The 19,519-nt window shown below is 48.0% G+C and overlaps 9 protein-coding genes across 9 annotated transcripts; 7 read left to right on the forward strand and 2 right to left on the reverse strand.

The window, feature by feature from the left end:
• The first annotated feature begins 5 nt into the window (after positions 1-5).
• Positions 6-6,087, forward strand: BDV38DRAFT_149909 (histidine kinase-like ATPase domain-containing protein). Its single transcript, XM_032051601.1, has 3 exons — positions 6-457; positions 516-5,528; positions 5,585-6,087. Exons 1-3 carry the CDS (start codon positions 330-332, stop codon positions 5,667-5,669), a joined length of 5,226 nt encoding a protein of 1,741 aa, XP_031918152.1. The 5' UTR covers positions 6-329; the 3' UTR covers positions 5,670-6,087.
• pabA (aminodeoxychorismate synthase pabA) lies at positions 6,088-9,247 on the forward strand. Its single transcript, XM_032051602.1, has one exon. The coding sequence runs from the start codon at positions 6,505-6,507 to the stop codon at positions 8,980-8,982; it is 2,478 nt and encodes an 825-aa protein (XP_031918153.1). The 5' UTR covers positions 6,088-6,504; the 3' UTR covers positions 8,983-9,247.
• Positions 9,248-9,511: 264 nt separating this feature from the next.
• med6 (mediator complex subunit MED6) lies at positions 9,512-10,631 on the forward strand (the record flags this gene model as incomplete). The annotated part of the gene is made up of 3 exons (XM_032058676.1): positions 9,512-9,605; positions 9,680-10,041; positions 10,101-10,631. 3 exons carry the CDS (start codon positions 9,512-9,514, stop codon positions 10,629-10,631), a joined length of 987 nt encoding a protein of 328 aa, XP_031918154.1.
• A 584-nt stretch (positions 10,632-11,215) lies between these two features.
• On the forward strand, positions 11,216-12,042 carry BDV38DRAFT_278272 (LOG family protein; the record flags this gene model as incomplete). Its single annotated transcript, XM_032058677.1, has 2 exons — positions 11,216-11,259; positions 11,355-12,042. The coding sequence occupies 2 exons, from the start codon at positions 11,216-11,218 to the stop codon at positions 12,040-12,042; spliced, it is 732 nt and encodes a 243-aa protein (XP_031918155.1).
• Positions 12,043-12,238: 196 nt separating this feature from the next.
• Positions 12,239-13,377, reverse strand: pre5 (proteasome core particle subunit alpha 6). Its single transcript, XM_032051603.1, has 3 exons — positions 13,244-13,377; positions 13,074-13,185; positions 12,239-12,985 (listed from the first exon to the last, which is right to left on the reverse strand). The coding sequence occupies exons 1-3, from the start codon at positions 13,279-13,281 to the stop codon at positions 12,356-12,358; spliced, it is 780 nt and encodes a 259-aa protein (XP_031918156.1). The 5' UTR covers positions 13,282-13,377; the 3' UTR covers positions 12,239-12,355.
• Positions 13,378-13,732: 355 nt separating this feature from the next.
• BDV38DRAFT_278274 (Vps55 family protein) lies at positions 13,733-14,322 on the forward strand (the record flags this gene model as incomplete). The annotated part of the gene is made up of 3 exons (XM_032058678.1): positions 13,733-13,771; positions 13,856-14,069; positions 14,189-14,322. 3 exons carry the CDS (start codon positions 13,733-13,735, stop codon positions 14,320-14,322), a joined length of 387 nt encoding a protein of 128 aa, XP_031918157.1.
• Positions 14,323-14,435: 113 nt separating this feature from the next.
• BDV38DRAFT_149977 (uncharacterized protein) lies at positions 14,436-16,565 on the forward strand. The gene is made up of 3 exons (XM_032051606.1): positions 14,436-14,470; positions 14,559-14,899; positions 14,949-16,565. The coding sequence occupies exons 2-3, from the start codon at positions 14,848-14,850 to the stop codon at positions 16,313-16,315; spliced, it is 1,419 nt and encodes a 472-aa protein (XP_031918158.1). The 5' UTR covers positions 14,436-14,470; positions 14,559-14,847; the 3' UTR covers positions 16,316-16,565.
• On the forward strand, positions 16,415-17,824 carry BDV38DRAFT_149939 (UPF0220 family protein). The gene is made up of 4 exons (XM_032051605.1): positions 16,415-16,791; positions 16,851-17,111; positions 17,214-17,311; positions 17,369-17,824. The coding sequence occupies exons 1-4, from the start codon at positions 16,513-16,515 to the stop codon at positions 17,430-17,432; spliced, it is 702 nt and encodes a 233-aa protein (XP_031918159.1). The 5' UTR covers positions 16,415-16,512; the 3' UTR covers positions 17,433-17,824.
• On the reverse strand, positions 17,825-18,951 carry fes1 (Hsp70 nucleotide exchange factor FES1). Its single transcript, XM_032051604.1, has one exon. The coding sequence runs from the start codon at positions 18,864-18,866 to the stop codon at positions 18,216-18,218; it is 651 nt and encodes a 216-aa protein (XP_031918160.1). The 5' UTR covers positions 18,867-18,951; the 3' UTR covers positions 17,825-18,215.
• Between the last annotated feature and the right edge of the window lie 568 nt (positions 18,952-19,519).

Genomic DNA, 19,519 nt, shown 5'->3' on the forward strand with positions numbered 1-19,519 from the left:
AATAACTTTAACTCCGCTGTCTCTCCCGACGATAACTTTCACCAACTTGACGGTTCTATAGACTGCTTCCCTGCATATTCATTACCAGTCATTTCATCCTTATTGCCTATTACTCGACCGCACGGTTGTGTCATCTTCATATCTGTAGATCGTCTGGAGGACTTCTTAGAGATCTGTTTTGTTCACATTTCATTGTTATCGACAATACTAACCTATGCTTGTTTGAGTTGTTCCTTTGTTGAGCAACTCTTCCTCCTCCTTTTACCTTCCCAACCATATGCAGTGGCACCAATGAGAGGTTTCTCGCATGGTACGACCTTGATAGCATAATGACGCAGAATATAGATTTCAACGCGCTAAAAGCGCGCACGATGGGATCGGGCAATGACGAGGAGGCTGTGACGGTTGATACACGGGGGCTGATCTCGAAAGTGCTCGCGCGATACTCAGGGAAATGGTATGTATTGCTGTTCCTAAAGTACTGGGCTTAAGAACATTTACTAATTCATAAACAGGACAGTCTTACGAGAAATGATTCAGAATGCGGCTGATGCTAATGCTACAAAAGTGACCATAAAGTTCGAGACCTTACCCTCTACAGTGGTTCCTTTGCCTTCGCATGCCGATGACACCACATTGATTAAGCATACCATCTCTCATCATACTCTCAGGCGACTCTTGATATCAAACAACGGTTCTCCTTTTAGTGAAAAAGATTGGGCAAGATTAAAGCGAATCGCGGATGGCAATCCCGATGAAACAAAAATTGGAGCTTTTGGAGTCGGTTTCTACAGCGTTTTTGATGACTGTGAAGAGCCGTTTGTGTCGTCTGGGAAAGAGGCCATGGCTTTTTACTGGAAAGGGAATGCTCTCTATACTCGTCGATTACAACTAAATGACGCCCCAAATCCTGAAACGACATTTGTGTTAGATTACCGCAATGATACGTCTCCTGTTCCGTCTTTAATGGAGTTATGTCAATTCCTGTCTAGCAGTCTTACCTTCGTTAGCCTTGAGAGTATAGAGTTATGGCTAGACGACTGGAGCCTACTGCAACTTACGAAGAAGGCCGCCCCAAGCATCGATCTCTCAATCCCCAGAGACATCGAAACTAAGACACCTCAAGGTTTGATGAAGGTAGTTAACGTGACCCGTGAAGTCGCCCAGGTTGATGCTACGTGGATGCGGGCTGTTGAATGGAATCCACACGCCAATCTATTTCGCGAAGGACTTAGAGATACGGCAGGCTCTTTACGCACCTTTTTCTCTAGACTCACTGGCCAGGGTGGGCCAGAGAAATCGGTGAAGACTGAGAGCAGCCCCAATATCAACGATTCAGAAGACTTGACTAAGTCTTCTACTTCGTCGGTCTTTCTACACATCAATACTGCGAGCATTCAATGCTCTATAAGTCAATCCCTAAGCAGCGAGCTCGAACGCGCCACACGCAAGCCTCCGCCGAAAAAGTCTACATTAGCTGTATTAACACCTTCCTATGATACCACTTTGGCGTCTGGTGCATCGGGGTTGCAGTCAGACATTCTTTCATCGATTCTCCCATCTAAAGCCGGCAGAGTCTTCATTGGCTTTCCCACTCACCAAACGACGGGTCTCAATGCTCATATATCTGCGCCGTCTGTTATTCCGACAGTCGAGCGGGAGAGCATTGATCTCAACACACGATACATCAGCAAATGGAACCTTGAGATGCTCAGAGCAGCGGGCATTGTTTGTCGAGTGGCCTGGTCTGCGGAGATGGCCTCCATCAAGTCTAAGATACAACCCACAAAGTCCTTGAAAATTCGGAAGGATGACATAGTTGGTGTACTTCCCGAAGCTATTCATACAGCGAATCAGTTCGTATTCCGTGAATCAACTCCGTCGTCGGTCCTTGGCCAGACTATTGAAGATTCATTCTGGACGTGTAACAAGAATGCCTCTATTGAGGTTCTATCAACGTGTGGAATCATCCAAAGCCATCAAGCACGCATTGCTCCTAAAGATCTCAGTTTCATGGATTCCATTCCGGTTCTCCCAGACGACTTCGTACTAAATGCGAAGGATTTTGTCAGGAAGCTGACGGATTTTGGGCTTGTCACTGATATCACAGTGTCTGACATTAAACGTGAATTGGAAGCTAGTACGCTACAGTCTAGCCAAATCCTTGAATTCCTCTCCTGGCTCAGCCGAAGGGCTGTTTCAGGCCAACTCGACTCTCTATCTGTCCAGAGCCTTTTAAATGTTGCAGTGGCAAATGATGAGGATAGCAGCGGCACTGTATGCAGGTTACTTGTCTTCGCGGACATGACCAGCTATCTCAACCCTCAGCGGATACCAGTGGAACTGCCCTTGCCACCTTCCGTGATGCCCTTCAAGTACACCAAATCGCTAGGTAGGCAGGAACTAGAGTCTCTCGGTTGGACAGAATTGCAAACGGTTCCTTGGATTCACTGGATAGTGAGTAATGCTGGGAATCGGAGTGCTCTGCCAATTGAACAAGACATTACACAGTCTTCGTCCTTCTCTGCTCAGGTTTTACCTGTTATCTCGAAGCAATGGGACATTCTGAGCCAACCGTCGAAACAGAGTGTGATCAACCTGTTGCAAGCGCACACAGTGATGCCAACCAAGCTGGGCATGAAGCGGCCTATAGAAACTTATTTCTCCTCAGTCCGACTCTTTGATGATCTCCCTGTTGTCAGAGGCCTTAATAGTGTCAAAGAAAAGTTCCTGGCTGCTCTTGGCGTACGTAAGACCGTTGATCTTGGGGTCATCTTTGAACGCCTGTTAAGTACAACGGAATCTTCAGATGGGGGCAGCGTTAGCCAGAGGAAGTGGAGCCATGTCGACTTGATACGCTATCTTGCCTCCGTTCGCGATGACATACCCGTTAGCGATATCAAGAAGCTGAAGGATACTAGTATCTGTACTGCGGAGGCGACCAAAAACACTAATGATCCTACAAAAGACCACCGCAAACGTTATAAGATATATGAGCTTTTCGAGCCACATGACCCATTCAGAGCTCTTGGCCTTCCTGTGATTGAGTGGCCGGGCAAGTACCAGTCTACCAGCAACGAGGGTAAATTTCTCTCCACGCTAGGCCTGAGGAGCTTCCCATCCCCCTTCGAACTAATAAAAATTATGGCAAAGGCCGCGGCCGCCAAAGATTGGACCCTTCATGGGAAAGCTATGTCCTACTATATTGCCGAGTATCATAATAACGGTTACGCCGCGTTCAACTGCGAAGAAGTTACTGTTCCTTTTCTACCTATTGAGGGATCTGATAGTCTTAGCATTCCAAGTCAGTGCTTCACAGATGAAGCTGCTACCTTATTTGGTTTTAAAATCCTTCGGCATACCCTTCACTCTCATGCCCCTAAGTTAGGAGTCAAGCAACATCCAGCTCTAACTGAATGCCTGAATCATCTGCTTCGGCAGCCACCCTCTACTAAACGGGACGCGCGAGTGGCTTTCAAATATTTGGCTGGGAGAGTGTCGGAGCTTAAGCCGCGAGATATTGACCGAGTTAGCAACGCACAAATAGTACCTGTCTCAGCAAAGGATACTCCCGAGCATGAATCCAGTATACGCCGTGTAGCACCAAAGCTATGCTATCTCGGGGAGGGTGAAGATTACAGGGAAATCTTCGACTTTGTTGATTTTGGGCAAGAGGCCAACTTCTTTCTCATGGCAGTGGGTTCCAAGAGAGAGCCGACTAAAATAGAACTTGCGTACATGTTAGTGAAAGAGCCAGCCAGGATATCCTCGACATTTCAAAGTGCAGACAAGTATCTGAAGTTACTGAGAACGCTGGCCGAGAATATCTCTGTGCTAAAGAAAGACCGGGGACTCCTTAACGAAATGAGGTGCTCTGCGTTCCTTTTAGCGAGTAGAGATATATCCTCTCTAGCCCAAGGGGCTTCTGGAAAGGGGGGTCTCGTTGGTTCTGAAGACGATGATGACGAACAGAGCATAAAGGAGTGGACTTTGGCTGCAGCAAAGGACACGGTGGTGGTAGATGATTTCCAGAGTTTCAATCTGTTTAAGGAACATATTCTAGCTGCGCCTCAGGAGGAAACACTAGAGAACTTTTATCTTGCTCTGGGTGCTGTACCACTGAAAACTCTTGTTGAAGAACGTGCCAATTGGGGAGCAGTGGCCTCGGATCAACTACCTGCAGCAAAACTACAGAAGTTAATTCATGAGCGCTCAAGACTTTTCCTCCACGATCAACCCGCTGAAACCATACAGCACGACGTCAGATGGCTGGAAAAGAACCTTCGAGTCCAAGTCGTCCACTCGATATCTCTCACTCGCTCACTAAAAGGTCGTCGAGTTTCACATACCCAGAATCGAAGTGCCATTATCACCCGGCAATCAACGTCCTGGGTCTTGTGGATCTCCCCAGGCAAATATGACCTTTATGAGATAAGTCAAGCTCTCGTACACCTGATCCTTGTCCGGCCAAAGCTTCACTCGACTCTCACATTGGAAATGCTTCTTAAAACTGACTTGTTAGAGCTTAAAGCCCGTGGTTACAATGTTGAGCGCATTCTTAAGCAGAAGGCCCACGAGGCAAGAATGGCAGAGGATAGGCGTCAGAAGCAGTTGGAGGAGGAGCGACAACGGCTCCAGGAGAGGGAAGCCGAATGGGCGAAGGAACGGGCCCAAGCCCAGTTGCAAACACAAGCGCAACAAGCAGAAGCCAAACGACAGCCTTTGATGCCTGGGGATTTCCCTGACTCGCCCTCGCCATCCAGCAAAGACATCGGCCCTAGTTCACAGGAAGAAACATTAGAACAAAGCCAAGACCGGCGCCCACGGGGGCTTTTCGCCAATTTAACAAAACGCTTTGGGCTGGACAGTGGTCGACCAACATGGAACCCTCTTGGTGGGGATTCATCCCAGCCATCCGCAGAGTCTTCGAATAACGCCACACCCCCTCCCCCATATTCGGCCGAAGACCCACAAGGACCTCGCCCAGAACAGCCTGTGACCGTAAGCTCCCCGCATAGACTTCAATCAGAGCTTCTTTCCGCCATCCAGGCTTGTCGGCCTCACGGATCATCAGGCTTATACAGCCGCCCAGAAACGAACCAAGTCACTGAGTCTAAATCCTATTGTGATGAGAGACCCAGTCACGATCTGGAATTTGTGGCAACACTTCCCTGCGGTATCCATGCACTCTTCGTGAAGACACTTGCAGATCGGTCCAACTTTCTGGCCAAGAACAGCGCCGGAATTAACCTCTTTGCTTCGATGCTCATTGATTGCGCTAGTGTCTTCTCCCTACGTGCCGATATCCTTAGTGTCTTTTATGACCCAGGCGGAAAGACCATAGCGTTCAATCGAGCCGGTAGCATCTTTTGTAATTACTTCTACTTCCAACAATTACATGAGAAGAAGCTGCTTCAGAGTCCGGCTGCCGACCGGAGCGAAGCGCTGGTATATTGGTGGGTGATACTCTGTCATGAACTGGCACATAATCTAGTGGGAGATCATAGCTCCGCCCATAGCTTTTACAGGTACGAAGAGCACCCTATACGGTTATAGAATTTACCCCTGCTGATACCCTCTCCAGTGAAGGCTTCGTGGCTCAGTACTTCCCCAAAATTGCGACCAAGCTTGCCACCGTCAATATGCAAACGCCAACGCTGAATTCATAGCTTCTTCGAAGCTGATCAACCAGCTGGAGCCAAAAAAAGATTTCTGACGATGCATGATGGTGTTCTGCCTAATACAAGGCATGTTTTGTCTTTGATCCTCACGACAGGTATACTTACCCGACAAGCTCAAGCATTGGTCATCAACCGATGATGTATAGATGAATAGCGGAAAATACAATTTTCATAGAAATTACTTACCCGGGGGTCTCTTAAGCCGGCAGGATCTGGCAGGGCATATGAGCAGAGGAAGCTCGCTCTTGTGTATGAAGGGGTGGGTAAATTAGGGCTTGGCTTGCGCGGTGGTGGCAGATCAGGTGCACAAAAAAGGTGATTGCGGCGGAAGACCCATTTATTCCTCGTTCTCCATACGGGCGCCCGATTTAGGTTTTCCGGTGTTTGCCGCTCCGTCCCTGGATTTTATCTTAATTTTTAGGTAAAAGTGACCAGGTCTGGCAACCCCAAGTCTCTCAAAAACTTTGTGACTCAACCACTTCGTTCTCATTCTCTTTCTTTTTCTCTGTTTCCAAATCTTTCGGATCTCTATCTGATCTGCTTGTTGAAAATCTACTGACAATCTACAACATCTCCTTCGTTTGTGAGTCATGTGTGTGGTGCACTGAATAGAGGACTTTTGGAGTATCGCCACTTTGGGTTTCTATATTCATTCCACTATGAACCTCCGTTGACATTTAGTGCTCGAGCTTCATCTCATACACTGTGCTTGTTGCGGGTCGCTCTCCACTTTGTTTTACACATATCTTGTATTCTCGTTGTCTTTGTCTTTGCTCCCTGCTTTCTTTGTGGGGTTATAGAAGCTATAGTTCATCCATACGGCATGGCACCGTTACTAGGGAGTTGGGCCGCACCATCTGCCGGTGAGCCCTCTAAAGCTCACTTCCATACGTCTCCCCGAAAGAACATTCTTTATGTTGATGCATATGACTCCTTTTCTTACAATGTGGTCGCCATGCTTGAAGAGGTTCTGGGTGTCAAGGTCACTGTGATAATGATTGACTCCGAGTGGCCAGAAGGGAACAAGGCCGAATTTCTGCAATATTTCGAAGCTGTCGTTCTTGGGCCAGGGCCTGGAGATCCAAATATTCCACAAGATATTGGGATCATGAGAGATATCTGGGCTCTGAGTCACGCTGATTTGCTCCCTGTTTTCGGAATATGCCTTGGTTTTCAAAGTCTGTGTCTCCATCACAGCATTGCTATAGAGCGTTTGCCATACCCACTTCATGGCCGGGTATATCGCATATCAACGGCTGAAAAGGACATATTCAAGAACCTACAAGATGTGGAGGTCACTCTTTATCATTCTCTGTATGCAAAGTTGGACGATTCGCTTGAGGCAACCTTGACCAAGTACAGTGGCGAGCAGATCAAGGCCAATGCAGACTTAGATCTTCTGGCTTGGCTGCCCATCGGACAAGATAACGGTTCTGAAAAAACTATTATTCCAATGGCTGTGCGCCACAATGAAAAGCCGTTCTGGGGTGTTCAATTCCACCCAGAATCGTGCAAGTCGGACCGTGGAGTGTGCAGTGAACTACTAAGAAAGTGGTGGGAGATGTCCTTAGACTACAACAAGGAGCACGGGCGCGGCAGTTCCGGTGCTCTGCCAGAAGACATTATAAGACGCCCAAGCGATGCGACCTCACTTCCGGAGATAGCGTTTACCATGTTGAATTGGTGCGCGTCAACCTCGAGATCCTCAGCTTTCCGTTCACTCACTACCAGCAGGCTAAATGCTGAGTTTATATGTGAACGCCTAAATGCGCCTGATTCACCAACAGTGTTATTTCAGTCCAACGGCAAGTATAGTATCATATCAGTTCCGGGCCCTACGAGCTGGAGACTAGAATACTATGCCCAGACCGAGGCTCTCTTAGTGGAGAGATTGCAAGGACATTCCAATGGGCATACAGATTGCGGCCTTAAGAGGTCTTTGTCGGTGCATGACTTATGGGAGACGCTCAGATATCTCATGGACATGAAAAGGGTCGAGTCTGGAGATGATGCCGTGCCCTTTTGGGGAGGTTTTTTGGGCTATTTCTCATATGAGATGGGACTCGCATGTCTTGCTCGACCGAAGACTCATGACAATGACCATTATGGATATTTCCCCCCTCAAAACGGCGCTGCTACTACTGAACCAGCAGATGTGAGTTTGCTGTGGACCGAAAGAAGCGTCATCGTCGATAACGAAACAGGACGCATTACCATACAGTCAACGCGCAACGCCGATGATATATCGACTGGTTGGCTTGACGAAACGTTGCAATACTTGACTGAGCTTTCCCGTGTAGGCGTGCTTGAGAATCAGAACGCGAACCCTGATACGGGCTCTTTGGACACCATTCTAAGACAATGCGTGATACGTTTCCCCAACGAGCAAACATACAAGAAGCAAGTCGAAGCTTGTAAAGCCGAGCTTGAAGCTGGCGAATCATACGAGTTATGTCTTACTTGTGAAACATCAATTACCTTACCATCACCTGGCACTGACAGCGAGCGTGTTGCTTTCCCTTGGAAGCTATATAAACGCCTTAGGGAATACAACCCTGCAGCCTTCAGTGCGTATGCAAGATTGGGCAGCGTCAAGGTTGTCAGTAGCAGCCCTGAATGTTTCCTCAATTGGGACCGCTCTTTCACGTTAGAAATGAAGCCAATGAAGGGCACTGTCCGAAAATCGGCCAGCATGACTATGAAGAAGGCCAAGGAGATACTAGGTTCAACAAAGGAAATGGCGGAGAACTTGATGATCGCGGATTTGATTCGCCATGACCTTTACGGCATCTGCGGTTCTGGAGGTGTGCGTGTTGAGAAGCTTCTTGAGGTAGAGGATCACGGGCGTGTCTATCAGATGATTACTCATGTGAAAGGAGATGTCGATCCAAGTCGTCCGGGTTTTGCAGTTCAAAACTTGCCCCATCCACATTCGTCAAACATGTCTGCGTACGGGCTTACAGCCTTACAAAGATGTCTCCCTCCGGGATCGATGACTGGCGCGCCTAAGGAGCGTTCATGCATGCATCTTAGCTTGATCGAAGCTCGGAAACGTGGGATCTATTCCGGTGTTATGGGCTTCCTAGACCTTGGGGGCGGAGGTAGTTTCTCAGTCCTTATCCGCACGGCGTTCAGCTGTTCTGATGACAAGAACAATGAACAGACATGGAGGATTGGAGCTGGGGGAGCTGTGACCATTCTAAGCACTGCTGACGGTGAATGGAACGAAATGCTGACCAAGCTTACCACTGTTTGTGGTGTCTTCGCGCCGTCGGATCTACAGGCCTCAGGCAAGGTGTAATAGCATGACCACATTCTATCTCTTCTCCCTTCTCCTTCTTCTTTAATTTATTCGTTCTTTCTTGGTTCTTCTTGCCGAAGTCTACCTTTTTAGGTACATGTTCAACAACAATATTCAACAGTTGCGGGTTTAGATCATATGGGGTCAGATTCAACATTGAGCGTTGGGGTTTAGAGGCGTTTAGCTATTCACAAGGTTTTCACTATATAGTATCCTTGATAGATTTCATCAGTCCAAAAGGATACCCTGACTCATGCTTACTTGTTTTATGGCAAGGTTGGTTAAGAGTCTAGACATGAGCTTACGAAACTCGCGCGGATAGAACTCCTATTAGATAAACAATGCAAACAAGTCAAACATCGCTTTTATTTCCGCGAAGGACAATGAATACATCATAGTCTCCATTGCACTTAGATATACACAGTCTGGTCTTGAGGTGTAGACTTTACCATTCGTATTCTGGCTGCTGTTGTATAGGCTGGTATTTCTTCAACAGTCTGTCAACAATAGAGATCATCTAAGCTACTTCATGGCGAGTGCCCAAGATGGCTCAATGGAGGAGATCCTCTGGCGGTCGCCCGCGCACGTCCAAATGATGGGAGGCTTCCTCCATTCTAACAATAGTGAGGAGATCTTCCTTTTTGAGCTTTTTATCTCACTTCCTTTTACTTGAAAACACTTGTTAATTAAGGGACAGTCTTGTTTTACTTCGCCGAATCTCCATTCTTCGACGCTACATCTAACAATGCCTCACTTGCCATCCAAGCCAACTACAACGAAACACTTCGCCATTTCGTTGAAACCCGAGAGGCCTTCGAAGGCCGCTTGAAGACCATGCAGGGATTAGAGTTCGTGGTCGCTTATGATCCTTTGCAGGCTGCTGCACAAACAGAGACCAGCTTTGCACATGAACCATCTAACATCTGGGTGATCCGGAAACAGACAAGACGGAAGCGAGCTGGGCTGGATGATGAAGTGGCAGTCCTATCCACTTACTTTGTAGTGGGAGATTGCATCTATATGGCCCCATCTGTTGCAAGTGTCGTGGGAAATAGACTAGTATGTAAAGTAAGGTCCTCTGTATGTGATCTAGTGACTGACATTCCACGTCACAATAGCTTTCTACAGTTACCTCACTCACAAGTCTCTTAAAGACTGCATCGTCACTACCTAGCTTTACACCGTCACATGGACACACGTACATGCCGCCCGCACCCAAACCGACGGATAGCAGTCAGCCCGGAGCTCAATCTCAGCAAAGCAAGGAGAACACTCCGATGCCCGACGCGGACTCCACGAAAGCTCTCTTGGTTGGGCCACAAACCGCCAACGCTGGGGCAATTTTCCAGGACACGAGGACTTTCGCGGAGTCGTTCAGTCTTCTCGCACGATATGGTGAGGAATTCATGGATGAAAATCCACTGGTCGGAGAGCCGGGATCATTTATCCTATCCAAGTCTGGTGATACAGATCGAGGGGCTGCTTCCAAACAACCACCGCATATTAGCCGTCCAGGCAGCATCCCAGGTAGGGTTGGAACACCTCAAGTCAAGGTCGACACGCCTGGTAAAACTCCCGAGAAAGGAGCCACCCCGTCGGCCTCCGATGACAATAAGTTACGAAAGAAGAAGGCCAAAATTGGGAGTTGAGTGGATAGACCCAAAGATTTATAATACCCCCCTATTTTTTTACTGTCTTAGGAACATGGTAATGTATATTCCATTGGCCCGCCCATAGTACATAACTGATGTAAGGATTGTAAGCAGAGAATCAACTCGTAGCTAGGAATGTATCCCGCGATACTAGGGGGCGCAGTATTCTTTTCACATCCGGCAGGTATGTCCACATTTTTGAAAGCTGCCGGCCTGAGTCGATGGTAGTGAAAGAGAGCGAGACCAGCAGCACTCTCAATAGAGATGTAACAGAATGACGAAATTCACGGGTGGTGATTCATTGAACTCCATGTTCCCAGACCCCTTACATACCTCATCCTTATCCAACATGATAATCTCTTGTTGAAACCTCTGTACCTTTATATATATAGATGCTCATATAATTAGTCCTAGCGGGGGCTCTGCTCAAGAATATTTGCTTACTTCTCTTTTCTCTCTTCCCTTGTTCCGTTAATCAGTTGACTCCCCTGTGTCATACCGGATTAATAACATTCTATAAGTTATTCATATACAATTAATATCCTCTACACATTTATATATATATATATACGCTAGTAACCATGGCGAGTGTTCCGCAAGATAAACCTGCGGTTGTCTGTGTATTGTGAGTGAATCAACCCCTCCCCCACCATGATCCGCGGAAAATCGCAACAAATGACAATCATATAATCCGTACTGATTATCAATGGAACTATGTAGCTGTGGCTCAGTCTCCGGTAACAACTCCGTTCACCTGGAGACAGCCCGAGCCCTTGCACACGAGTTTCACAAGAACAATATCCAACTTGTCTACGGCGGCGGCACAGCGGGCCTCATGGGTGAATTGGCCCGCACCCTCGTTTCTCTTTCCGGGCCCCAAGCAGTGCACGGTATTATCCCCCGAGCCCTGGTCAAAGTCGAGCCCGGCTATGACAATGCGCAAGAGGAGAGGAGCCCTTCCGCCGTTGTAAGCGGGAAAGAAGCAGAGCGGGTCGTCAAGGAGCCTATGGGTAAGATCGGGACGCTGAAGGAGTCAGAGTACGGGTATACCACCATCGTCCCAGATATGCACACGCGCAAGCGCATGATGGCTGAGAAGGTCCGAGAGGGTGGTCCGGGATCGGGCTTTGTGGCGCTGGCGGGCGGGTTCGGAACTATCGAGGAGGTCATGGAAATGACTACCTGGAATCAGCTGGGAATCCATAAGCTTGGCGTGGTGTTGCTCAATGCCAATGGGTATTGGGATGGTGTGCTAGCGTGGGTGAAGAACTCAGTCCACGAAGGCTTTGTCAGTCCTGAGAACGGTGAGATCTTGGTTGAGGCCAAGGATGTCAGTGAGGTTTGGCCCAAGCTGGTTAGTTACAAGATTAGCAATGGGAGGATGCAATTGAATTGGGGAGAGGAGTAGGCTGGCTGACTAGCCTACTGACGCGAGAGTTCAGCTTATACTCGGCATGAAGGGTTATCAGCGTCGGTCATAGTTTTAGAGGCTACCCCCAGTTAGAACTGGGTGATAGAAGGAAGAGTACAGGGGAAGGACTAGAGCTCCAATTACGATTTCATGACATTAAACAATGCACTGCGTCTGGAGAGTAAACGTCGTATTATCCCGATTTCGTCCTAATGCCTGCGTATAACAATCCGAGAAAAAAAGGAGCTGCTGCAAATCTCCAGCATTGCAATGACGAATATTTTCATATCTATGGGCGTAACCTCGAAACCTACGAATCGACCTCCATCGTCTCCTCTTCTTTCGTCTCTCCCGACTCCACAGCCTCTAACAGCGGCACGAGTTGTTGACCTTCATAAAGCTTGAAGCTCTCAATCTTCCCCTTTCCTTCCTCTCCAGCAAGACCCACTACACCGACAGAAGTGTTATCAACAGTCAGTTCTTTATCCTGAGACAAAGTCTCCTTGAGTGCCCGGAGGCCATGGGTAATGAGCTCATCACGAGTACTGTTTGTAATCTTGTCCAGGTTCCGCTCCAAATAAGTCCGCGCCATCTGCGAACGAGCTCCGATGGCGCAGGCCAGCATTTCATGAATCATACCGGATGGCTGGAACTCGAATAGATGGGGACCAGCTTCGTCGACGCCAGCGACGAGCAGACCGACACCGTACGGCCGTTTACCGTAGTGCTGAGTGTTCGTTTGGGCGCGGTCAGCGATCTGAGTAACGATGCGGTCCACGGGGATTGGACGGCCGTAAGTCATTCTGGAGCCGAGTGACTGTTGCTTCATGTAGTTGGAGAGCACACGAGCGTCAGATGCAAGACCGGCGATAGCGATGCCCATGTGCGAGTCGATTTCGATAATCTTCTTCTGGTACGAGGAGAGCTCTTCGGCATTTCGCTATAGTCATCCAGACAAATTTTGCTCATGTTAGCAAGCCGCCCACGGTTTGTTTCTCGACAATCCAACTGTTGATGGTATTTCGAACCTTTAGGCCGACCAGAACTGCATGTGTCTTGTTAACCAGCCCCACCACGACAGATCCCTGTTTGACTGCTTCTTGCGCATATTCTACCTGAAATATCCGACCCTGCGGGGAGCTGTCCGAAGTAAAGAGATCAGTGATGGAGCTTCTCCAGATGGGACGGGGAGCTATACAAGGTAACCGCATCGTTATCGTAGTTGTTCCTGAACATTATGAAAGTTTAGAGAAAGGAATAATCGGGAGCGAGGATAAATTGTGATATGTAAATACTGGCAGAGAGAGGGGGGGACGGGGAGGTATAGTTGATGGGACAAGAGCTGGGGAGGAGATACTGTAGTAGGCAGTCAGACTGACGCGGTGACCAACGCAATTACCAAAGCTTCCGCTTGCTTGATGGAGGACTTGCCGCCTTGCCGCCTGAGGCACCAATGAATTGTAGCTGCCGCCTTGCGGTTCATCCAACGTCACCTCAGCGACTACATCGGCATCGGCCATTCCGACTACTACTCGATCAAACGTCTCCATGCTGAAGGAGCGTTGCCTTCAAATCAAGCTCCACTAACTCGCCTGAGGTTATACCAGCTCGAGCTCCGTTTGCGCTACGAAATACCATTATATCTGCTTTCAGTGTCTGGACCTAGACGGTCCTGTTGCTCCGCATCATGACGGCCGGCCTCAAGACAATTATCGCACTGTCGTTCGTATGTGGTCCATCGACGTGATTGTATACTGTGTATTTGAAACAAAGAAAAGGATATTACTAACATCTTTCTTTCATCACTCAGGTCCTTGCCATTGGCTTCCTACTCGTCATTCTTTCCTCGGCACTTTGGCACAACTTCTTACCGTTGATTGTTGTTGCGACCTACGTTGTTGCTCCCCTACCCAACTGGATCTGCTCACGATGTGCGAACCCAGATGATTTTATGGACAGCTCGGGAAATGCTGCAGCTGATTTTGGTCGTTTCTTAACGGGTTTCCTGGTCTTAATGGGCATTGGTAAGTTGTCCCGAGTTCAAGTGAAACATGTTTAGCCATGATCGCGTGTCGAACTCTAGCGTTCATAAACTAGCTTTTTTTGGGGTGGTGGTCTTGTTGCTAATTCCGATATTCTATAGCGCTCCCAGCTGTACTTGCGCATAGCGGCGCAATCCAACTCCCGGCGATGATCATGTCGATTCTTGGCGGCCTTTTGATTTATGGAACAATTATTAGTTTCTCCATGTTTTTCAAGGAGCAGGAGGAGTTTTGAGTCACCATGGGTTTCAGCTAGTTAGGGTGAAGTCACTCAGATGCGCTTGGTCGCATCTGATTTGCCAATATACTAGACCTACGAAGGCTATCTCCTATTCACCGGGCCATGGGTTTCTTTATGAAACACCTTTTTGTTTTGTCGTATGGTGAGAGTCCTTTATGTGAAATTTGCCGCGAATTCCAGCCTCTAGTTTACTTTTATTCTGATTGAATGATATGATTGATGGACTATAGCTGCTATGAGGTTATCTAGAGGGTTCAAGGGAGACGGGGAGGTTTGAGGTCCCTGACGGAGAGCATCCTAATGGGTGCCGTAAGCTACTACTCTGCACATGTAAATGCTAACATGCCTGGCAAGCGATATATCACGTGATTACGTGCCGCTTTTCCAAGGCGCGTCGTGTAATTTACAATAAAGCAGTCGAAGAAACGCTTGCTACTTAAGCTGACCGAGCTGCCCTTTTCTTAAAGATTCGGTATATTTATAAGATGTGAAATTTTAAACTAGGAGTGTATATCTAAAATGAACATCTGGTCTGGTAGTATCGTACTAGATGGACAATCTCAACTTCGAGGTGAGGCGGCCGATCAATCTCGGTCTACCAGCTACTAAGATCTATACAGGCCTGCAACTAATTGACAGATCCTCGAATTGGCACTCTGATATACCAAGGGACTCAATGCTGAGTCTTCGTTGCTTTGTGAACCCAGCTTTAATACCATTATATGCCCGCGTTGGCCCAAGCCTCGAATTGCACACAAATAATACGGAAACATCGCAATGGCTAAAAGCCAAATTACTTGGGGGAGTTTGGCTCGAAGAAGAGGACATGGATACGCTTCAGACAGTTCAGTGCCCTGTCAGCCTTCTTGTGAGTGTCGATTGCACGATACGAACAAAGACAGGATCAACCACCACAGACCTAATAGTGTACGGCGTCCTGTCAAGCGCAACGTCACTCAAACGTCCTCCGACTCCTCCCGTGTCCTCTTCGGCAAGCTCTGATGAAACTGCTCTGCGAGCTATCAGACAAGAACTGAGAATATATGCCATTCCCATCTCCTCATCCCTTATCACCAGAGCGCGTGCACTCCCAACATCGCAAATTACGAGTGAACTTCTTGGACATGAAACACTTGGAGAATTCCTTCCAGACATTCGTTCCCCGAGCCCTAAGCGTAAGCGGGTGGCGACATTGTTTGAATCGGTTACACAACATCATAAGAGGGTGCGTCAGAAAGGAGGGGAGGGTGTATCTCAGTTGATGGCACACTCGCAATTTCAGTCATCATACCAGTCACAGAATCTCCGCATCAAGCGGGAGTCTGAGGAACCCAGTCTTCCCTTATTAGACCGGATTGCATCACAACGCTCAAGATCTCTCTCCGTTGGGGCGAACCTACACCCTAGCAAACCTTCAGAGTTTCGTACGGAGCCTCCTAGGCCCGGCAGTAATCGGGGGCATCCGCGTGAGTTAATCAAGAGGAATACGCCCAATCCCTTCATCGAATCCTCTTTGCGAAAAGAGAGAGAACCCTCACCGGCATTGCCATCATCTGATGGAAGGCTTGAGCTTTCATCTGCGCCCAAGGATGCCGAAGACGTCATTCTCGAAAACAAGAACACAATCTCTCGTACGATATTAACGTGCATGCGGCTATATGGCTTCAACCGCTCGACGACGCGGTCTGGGTCTTCGAGCAAGAACCCGAGTAGTCACGATACGCTTCCCTCTCAAACTGAAGAAAAGGATCATCGCATTGCAGCAGCAGCCGCACCTCTGGCCACGCCAACCCCAAGCACGGATGAAGATGAGTTTAAGGCGATGTATCATGCGACTTATCGTGCATCCATCTTCGCCCTACGGAAGTATTTGAAAGAAACGCCTGTCAGTCAAGGCAGCTCGAAATATTTGCCGCCTTTGCTGGAAAAAGGAAAGGCAATGACGTATATTGATGAGTTCTTGAGATTATTCTGTGAGGAAAACTGAGCCTGTCTGGTACGGCTGAACGAGACATGACGTTACGATGTATATAATCCTATTTACCTAGACAAACAGCAATATGAGTAGTTAAGAGAGCTGTTGGTCATTATATACTATATTGCCTCCTTTTTCAAGCAACGAACAAAACCACCATGACATGAGTATCTGAACTCTGTAGACACTTAAGAAAGTTCTCTCAGTACATGGGCTTTAGCAAGAGAGGCTATGACGGTATCGGCTTTGCGATTTTCCGACCGCCGAAGTGCATCATCGCCAACCTTCCCGATAGCTACAGAAGATCCGAGATCCATCCGCATATCAAGTTTACCTCTGTTGGTTTACAAAACAGCTTACACTTTATCGGAACCTTAGACCGCTACGCTATGGATGTCTCCAACAACCGTCTTTTCCGGTTCTCCAAGCCGGAATGGTTAAACAACAATACCGTCCGCAACGCAGGCGTCTACACATCGGGAGCGTTGGTGAGCTTATCCACCCGTCCTATGTCAAGGCGCAATCGCACTGACGAAGTCTACCAAAGTTTTCTCTCGGTTTTTTCTTCTTAGTTGATGCAGCTGCATTCTCTCATAGCTCACGAAATGGATCAAACGTGCATGTCAAATTTGTCGACTGGATCCCCGGCATTTGCTCTGCGCTCGGAATGCTTGTTATTAACTCAATCGAGAAGTCGCGGCTGCACGCAGATAGCTGGAGCTACAGTGGAAGCGGTGTTGCGTGGAAAGCGCGGTTTGTACTTTTCCTTGGGTTTGCACTCTTGGCTGGCGGTTTGGCAGGCAGTGTGGTTAGTATCCCTTTGCAGATGTCCCCAGGATAATGCTGCATATGCGCAAAATGCATACGTCCTCTGTCGTGAAGGCATAATGATAGCTAACACTTTCAACAGACGGTCATGGTCCTTAAATACCTCATTAAACAATACCCACTGCAAACGTTATACTTTGGAATCGCCAATGTCGTTGCGAATGGACTCGTCATGCTGAGGTATGCGCTTCATATCTGCTATTTATGGGACGGGTTACTGACTGCTTTGCTCGGCAGCACGATTGTTCTCTGGATTTCACAGAACATAGAAGATGATTATACCTACAACCTTGCGTTGTAATAACTGATGGAGTGGCACTCATTTGGGATTCTATCATGATTAGCTGTTTGTCTACTCCGTATCTTTCCCCATTTATTCTTTCGAGTGGCTGGCGTAGTCGCGATTCATATGCACTCTAGTCTTATGTTATGATTTTGTTCGTGGGATGCCTCTATGGCCAATTACACATTTGCCATTCCCTTAGGTCTTCTACTCAAGGTGACCGCATACGTACGAGGCCCGGGCCCTCGCCAGGAGACAATGAAGCAGAAACGGGTGTCGTAGTGCATTCAGGCAACAACATATTTTGACTCTGTAGATGCATACGCCGTTTGGGCAACGACTTACGCATAACAATTTAAGTGCTACATAAAGCGGTCGCATTTACTTCAGCTAGCCGTAAAGAGTTTTATTATTTACATATGCCCTTGTAATATGCGGTTCCATTGAAGCGCACAGTCTTCCAGCACCCATGCGTAACCTAAGCCAAGTCTGGCTACGAACACATGAAGCACGATTCAAGCCCGTACAAACGTAGCCTTGAAGTGAAGAAACGGGATATTATTCCCAAAAATAGATCGATGGGAACCTATCACGGCAACCCGGCATTATTCGTCGTCATTTCAGGTCAACAGTCTCGACAGGAAGTCACTAAATGAGAGTGACAGCAATCGCAGTGGATAAAGCGTCTGTCTTGGAGTGAGCCCATACAACCGCACGTACGAGTAACCTCGCCGCGTCAGTAGTAAAAACGCGCCAGAGCAAGGCATTGGACATTCAAACAACCGTATGCACGAATGAGCCCTAAGCAGACGAAGGAACGGCGTGCGCCCGCAATCTATCCATGATGGCATCCACAGCCTCCATGTCTCCAGCATCGACCTTCTGCCCCCGGGGATATCCCTCAGGCAGGTGCTTTACCAACTCATCCATAGCAGGCTGGTAGTTGCGTACAGCCGACGAAAGAGCGAACACAGCCTTCTTCCGCGTAGCGGGGTTCGAATCCGTAGTCGACATAGTGACTAGCTTAGGGACAGCGTTGAAGACGACAAGCTTATCCTGGGCCTTCTCGTTATTCTGCACAGCGGTTCCGATACACCACGCAGCCATGCGTCTCATCTCTGCTTCCTCGTGCTGAAGTAGTTCAACCAGCGGTGTCCACAAGCCGAGGGGCTCGAGGTTGTTTGCGTTATCTATAGACTCGATGAGCTGTTCGAAGTTGTCGAATGCGATCAGTTTGTTCTCGAGATCAACTTCATCGGAGTGCAGTGCTTCCATAGCGGCTTTCATTAGGTCGGCGTCGGAGGGACCGCCGAAGAGAGCTGACAGCATCTCCGGGGTGAGACCGCGGGCAGTGGAATCAGCAGCATTGTTGGAGGCATTGGGGTTGTCGGATTGTTGAGTAGTGGAGTTTTGGATACTCCATTTGAGGAGGTTGTTCATGTTTGCGTCCATACTGGGCAGGCTCTTCCTCGGCTGGATTTTGGGGTGTTTAAAAAAAAAAAAAAAAAGGAAACGAAAAGAAAGGGAAAGAAATTCAATTGAGTATAATTCGTACGAGGATTATAAGCAAACTAAATGAAAATTTGTAGTAGGAATAGTTGGGGTTGAGTATATCAAGTTCTATCTCTTTTGTCTTATGAATAATCGAACAAGAAAAAAGAATATTTCGGAGGGGCAATTCAGCGGCGTTCTCGATACGTCCAGATGGTTCAGGAATCTTCCCCGCGACTTGCCCGATCGTACAGATTACCACCACAACAAACCCTCAGACGTATACATCCTACGTCCGACAAGAAAAAAAAGCCGAAACGCATCTCGCATCTATTAGTTCACGAGTTGACCACAATGGACCGCCTCTTCTGTTTCATACGGAGATGGTATCGGAATCCGATAGCTATCAGATCTACCCCTCCATGAACTTACCTCAGGTACGCGGCGGCTATGACTGATCGTTATCATACAACTAGTAGGCCTGAGATAATAAATCTCCTTCCTCCCCACAAGCAAGGCAGATTCGTGCAGACTCGTGCAGACTCGTGCAGACCCGCTTATACGATACGAATACGGAGGGAAGTGCACGCAATGCGTCCTGGAGCTTCTAGTCA

This window comes from Aspergillus pseudotamarii (genome assembly GCF_009193445.1).
Source record: "Aspergillus pseudotamarii strain CBS 117625 unplaced genomic scaffold BDV38scaffold_5, whole genome shotgun sequence".
NCBI classification, from domain to species: Eukaryota; Fungi; Ascomycota; class Eurotiomycetes; order Eurotiales; family Aspergillaceae; genus Aspergillus; species Aspergillus pseudotamarii.

Excerpts from the sequence above, each read along its gene's own strand:
- BDV38DRAFT_149909 (XM_032051601.1), top strand. The coding sequence starts at position 330 with ATGACGCAGAATATAGATTTCAACGCGCTAAAAGCGCGCACGATGGGA. Across the intron at positions 458-515 it reads GCGCGATACTCAGGGAAATG|GACAGTCTTACGAGAAATGA; the intron begins GTATGTATTGCT and ends ATTCATAAACAG. Across the intron at positions 5,529-5,584 it reads TCCGCCCATAGCTTTTACAG|TGAAGGCTTCGTGGCTCAGT; the intron begins GTACGAAGAGCA and ends TACCCTCTCCAG.
- pabA (XM_032051602.1), top strand. The coding sequence starts at position 6,505 with ATGGCACCGTTACTAGGGAGTTGGGCCGCACCATCTGCCGGTGAGCCC.
- pre5 (XM_032051603.1), bottom strand. The coding sequence starts at position 13,281 with ATGTTCAGGAACAACTACGATAACGATGCGGTTACCTT. Across the intron at positions 13,186-13,243 it reads GATAACGATGCGGTTACCTT|CTCCCCGCAGGGTCGGATAT; the intron begins GTATAGCTCCCC and ends TACTTCGGACAG. Across the intron at positions 12,986-13,073 it reads CAGTTCTGGTCGGCCTAAAG|CGAAATGCCGAAGAGCTCTC; the intron begins GTTCGAAATACC and ends GGATGACTATAG.
- BDV38DRAFT_149977 (XM_032051606.1), top strand. The coding sequence starts at position 14,848 with ATGAACATCTGGTCTGGTAGTATCGTACTAGATGGACAATCTCAACTT. Across the intron at positions 14,900-14,948 it reads TGGACAATCTCAACTTCGAG|GCCTGCAACTAATTGACAGA; the intron begins GTGAGGCGGCCG and ends AGATCTATACAG.
- BDV38DRAFT_149939 (XM_032051605.1), top strand. The coding sequence starts at position 16,513 with ATGGGCTTTAGCAAGAGAGGCTATGACGGTATCGGCTTTGCGATTTTC. Across the intron at positions 16,792-16,850 it reads TCTACACATCGGGAGCGTTG|TTTTCTCTCGGTTTTTTCTT; the intron begins GTGAGCTTATCC and ends AGTCTACCAAAG. Across the intron at positions 17,312-17,368 it reads AATGGACTCGTCATGCTGAG|CACGATTGTTCTCTGGATTT; the intron begins GTATGCGCTTCA and ends TTTGCTCGGCAG.
- fes1 (XM_032051604.1), bottom strand. The coding sequence starts at position 18,866 with ATGGACGCAAACATGAACAACCTCCTCAAATGGAGTATCCAAAACTCC.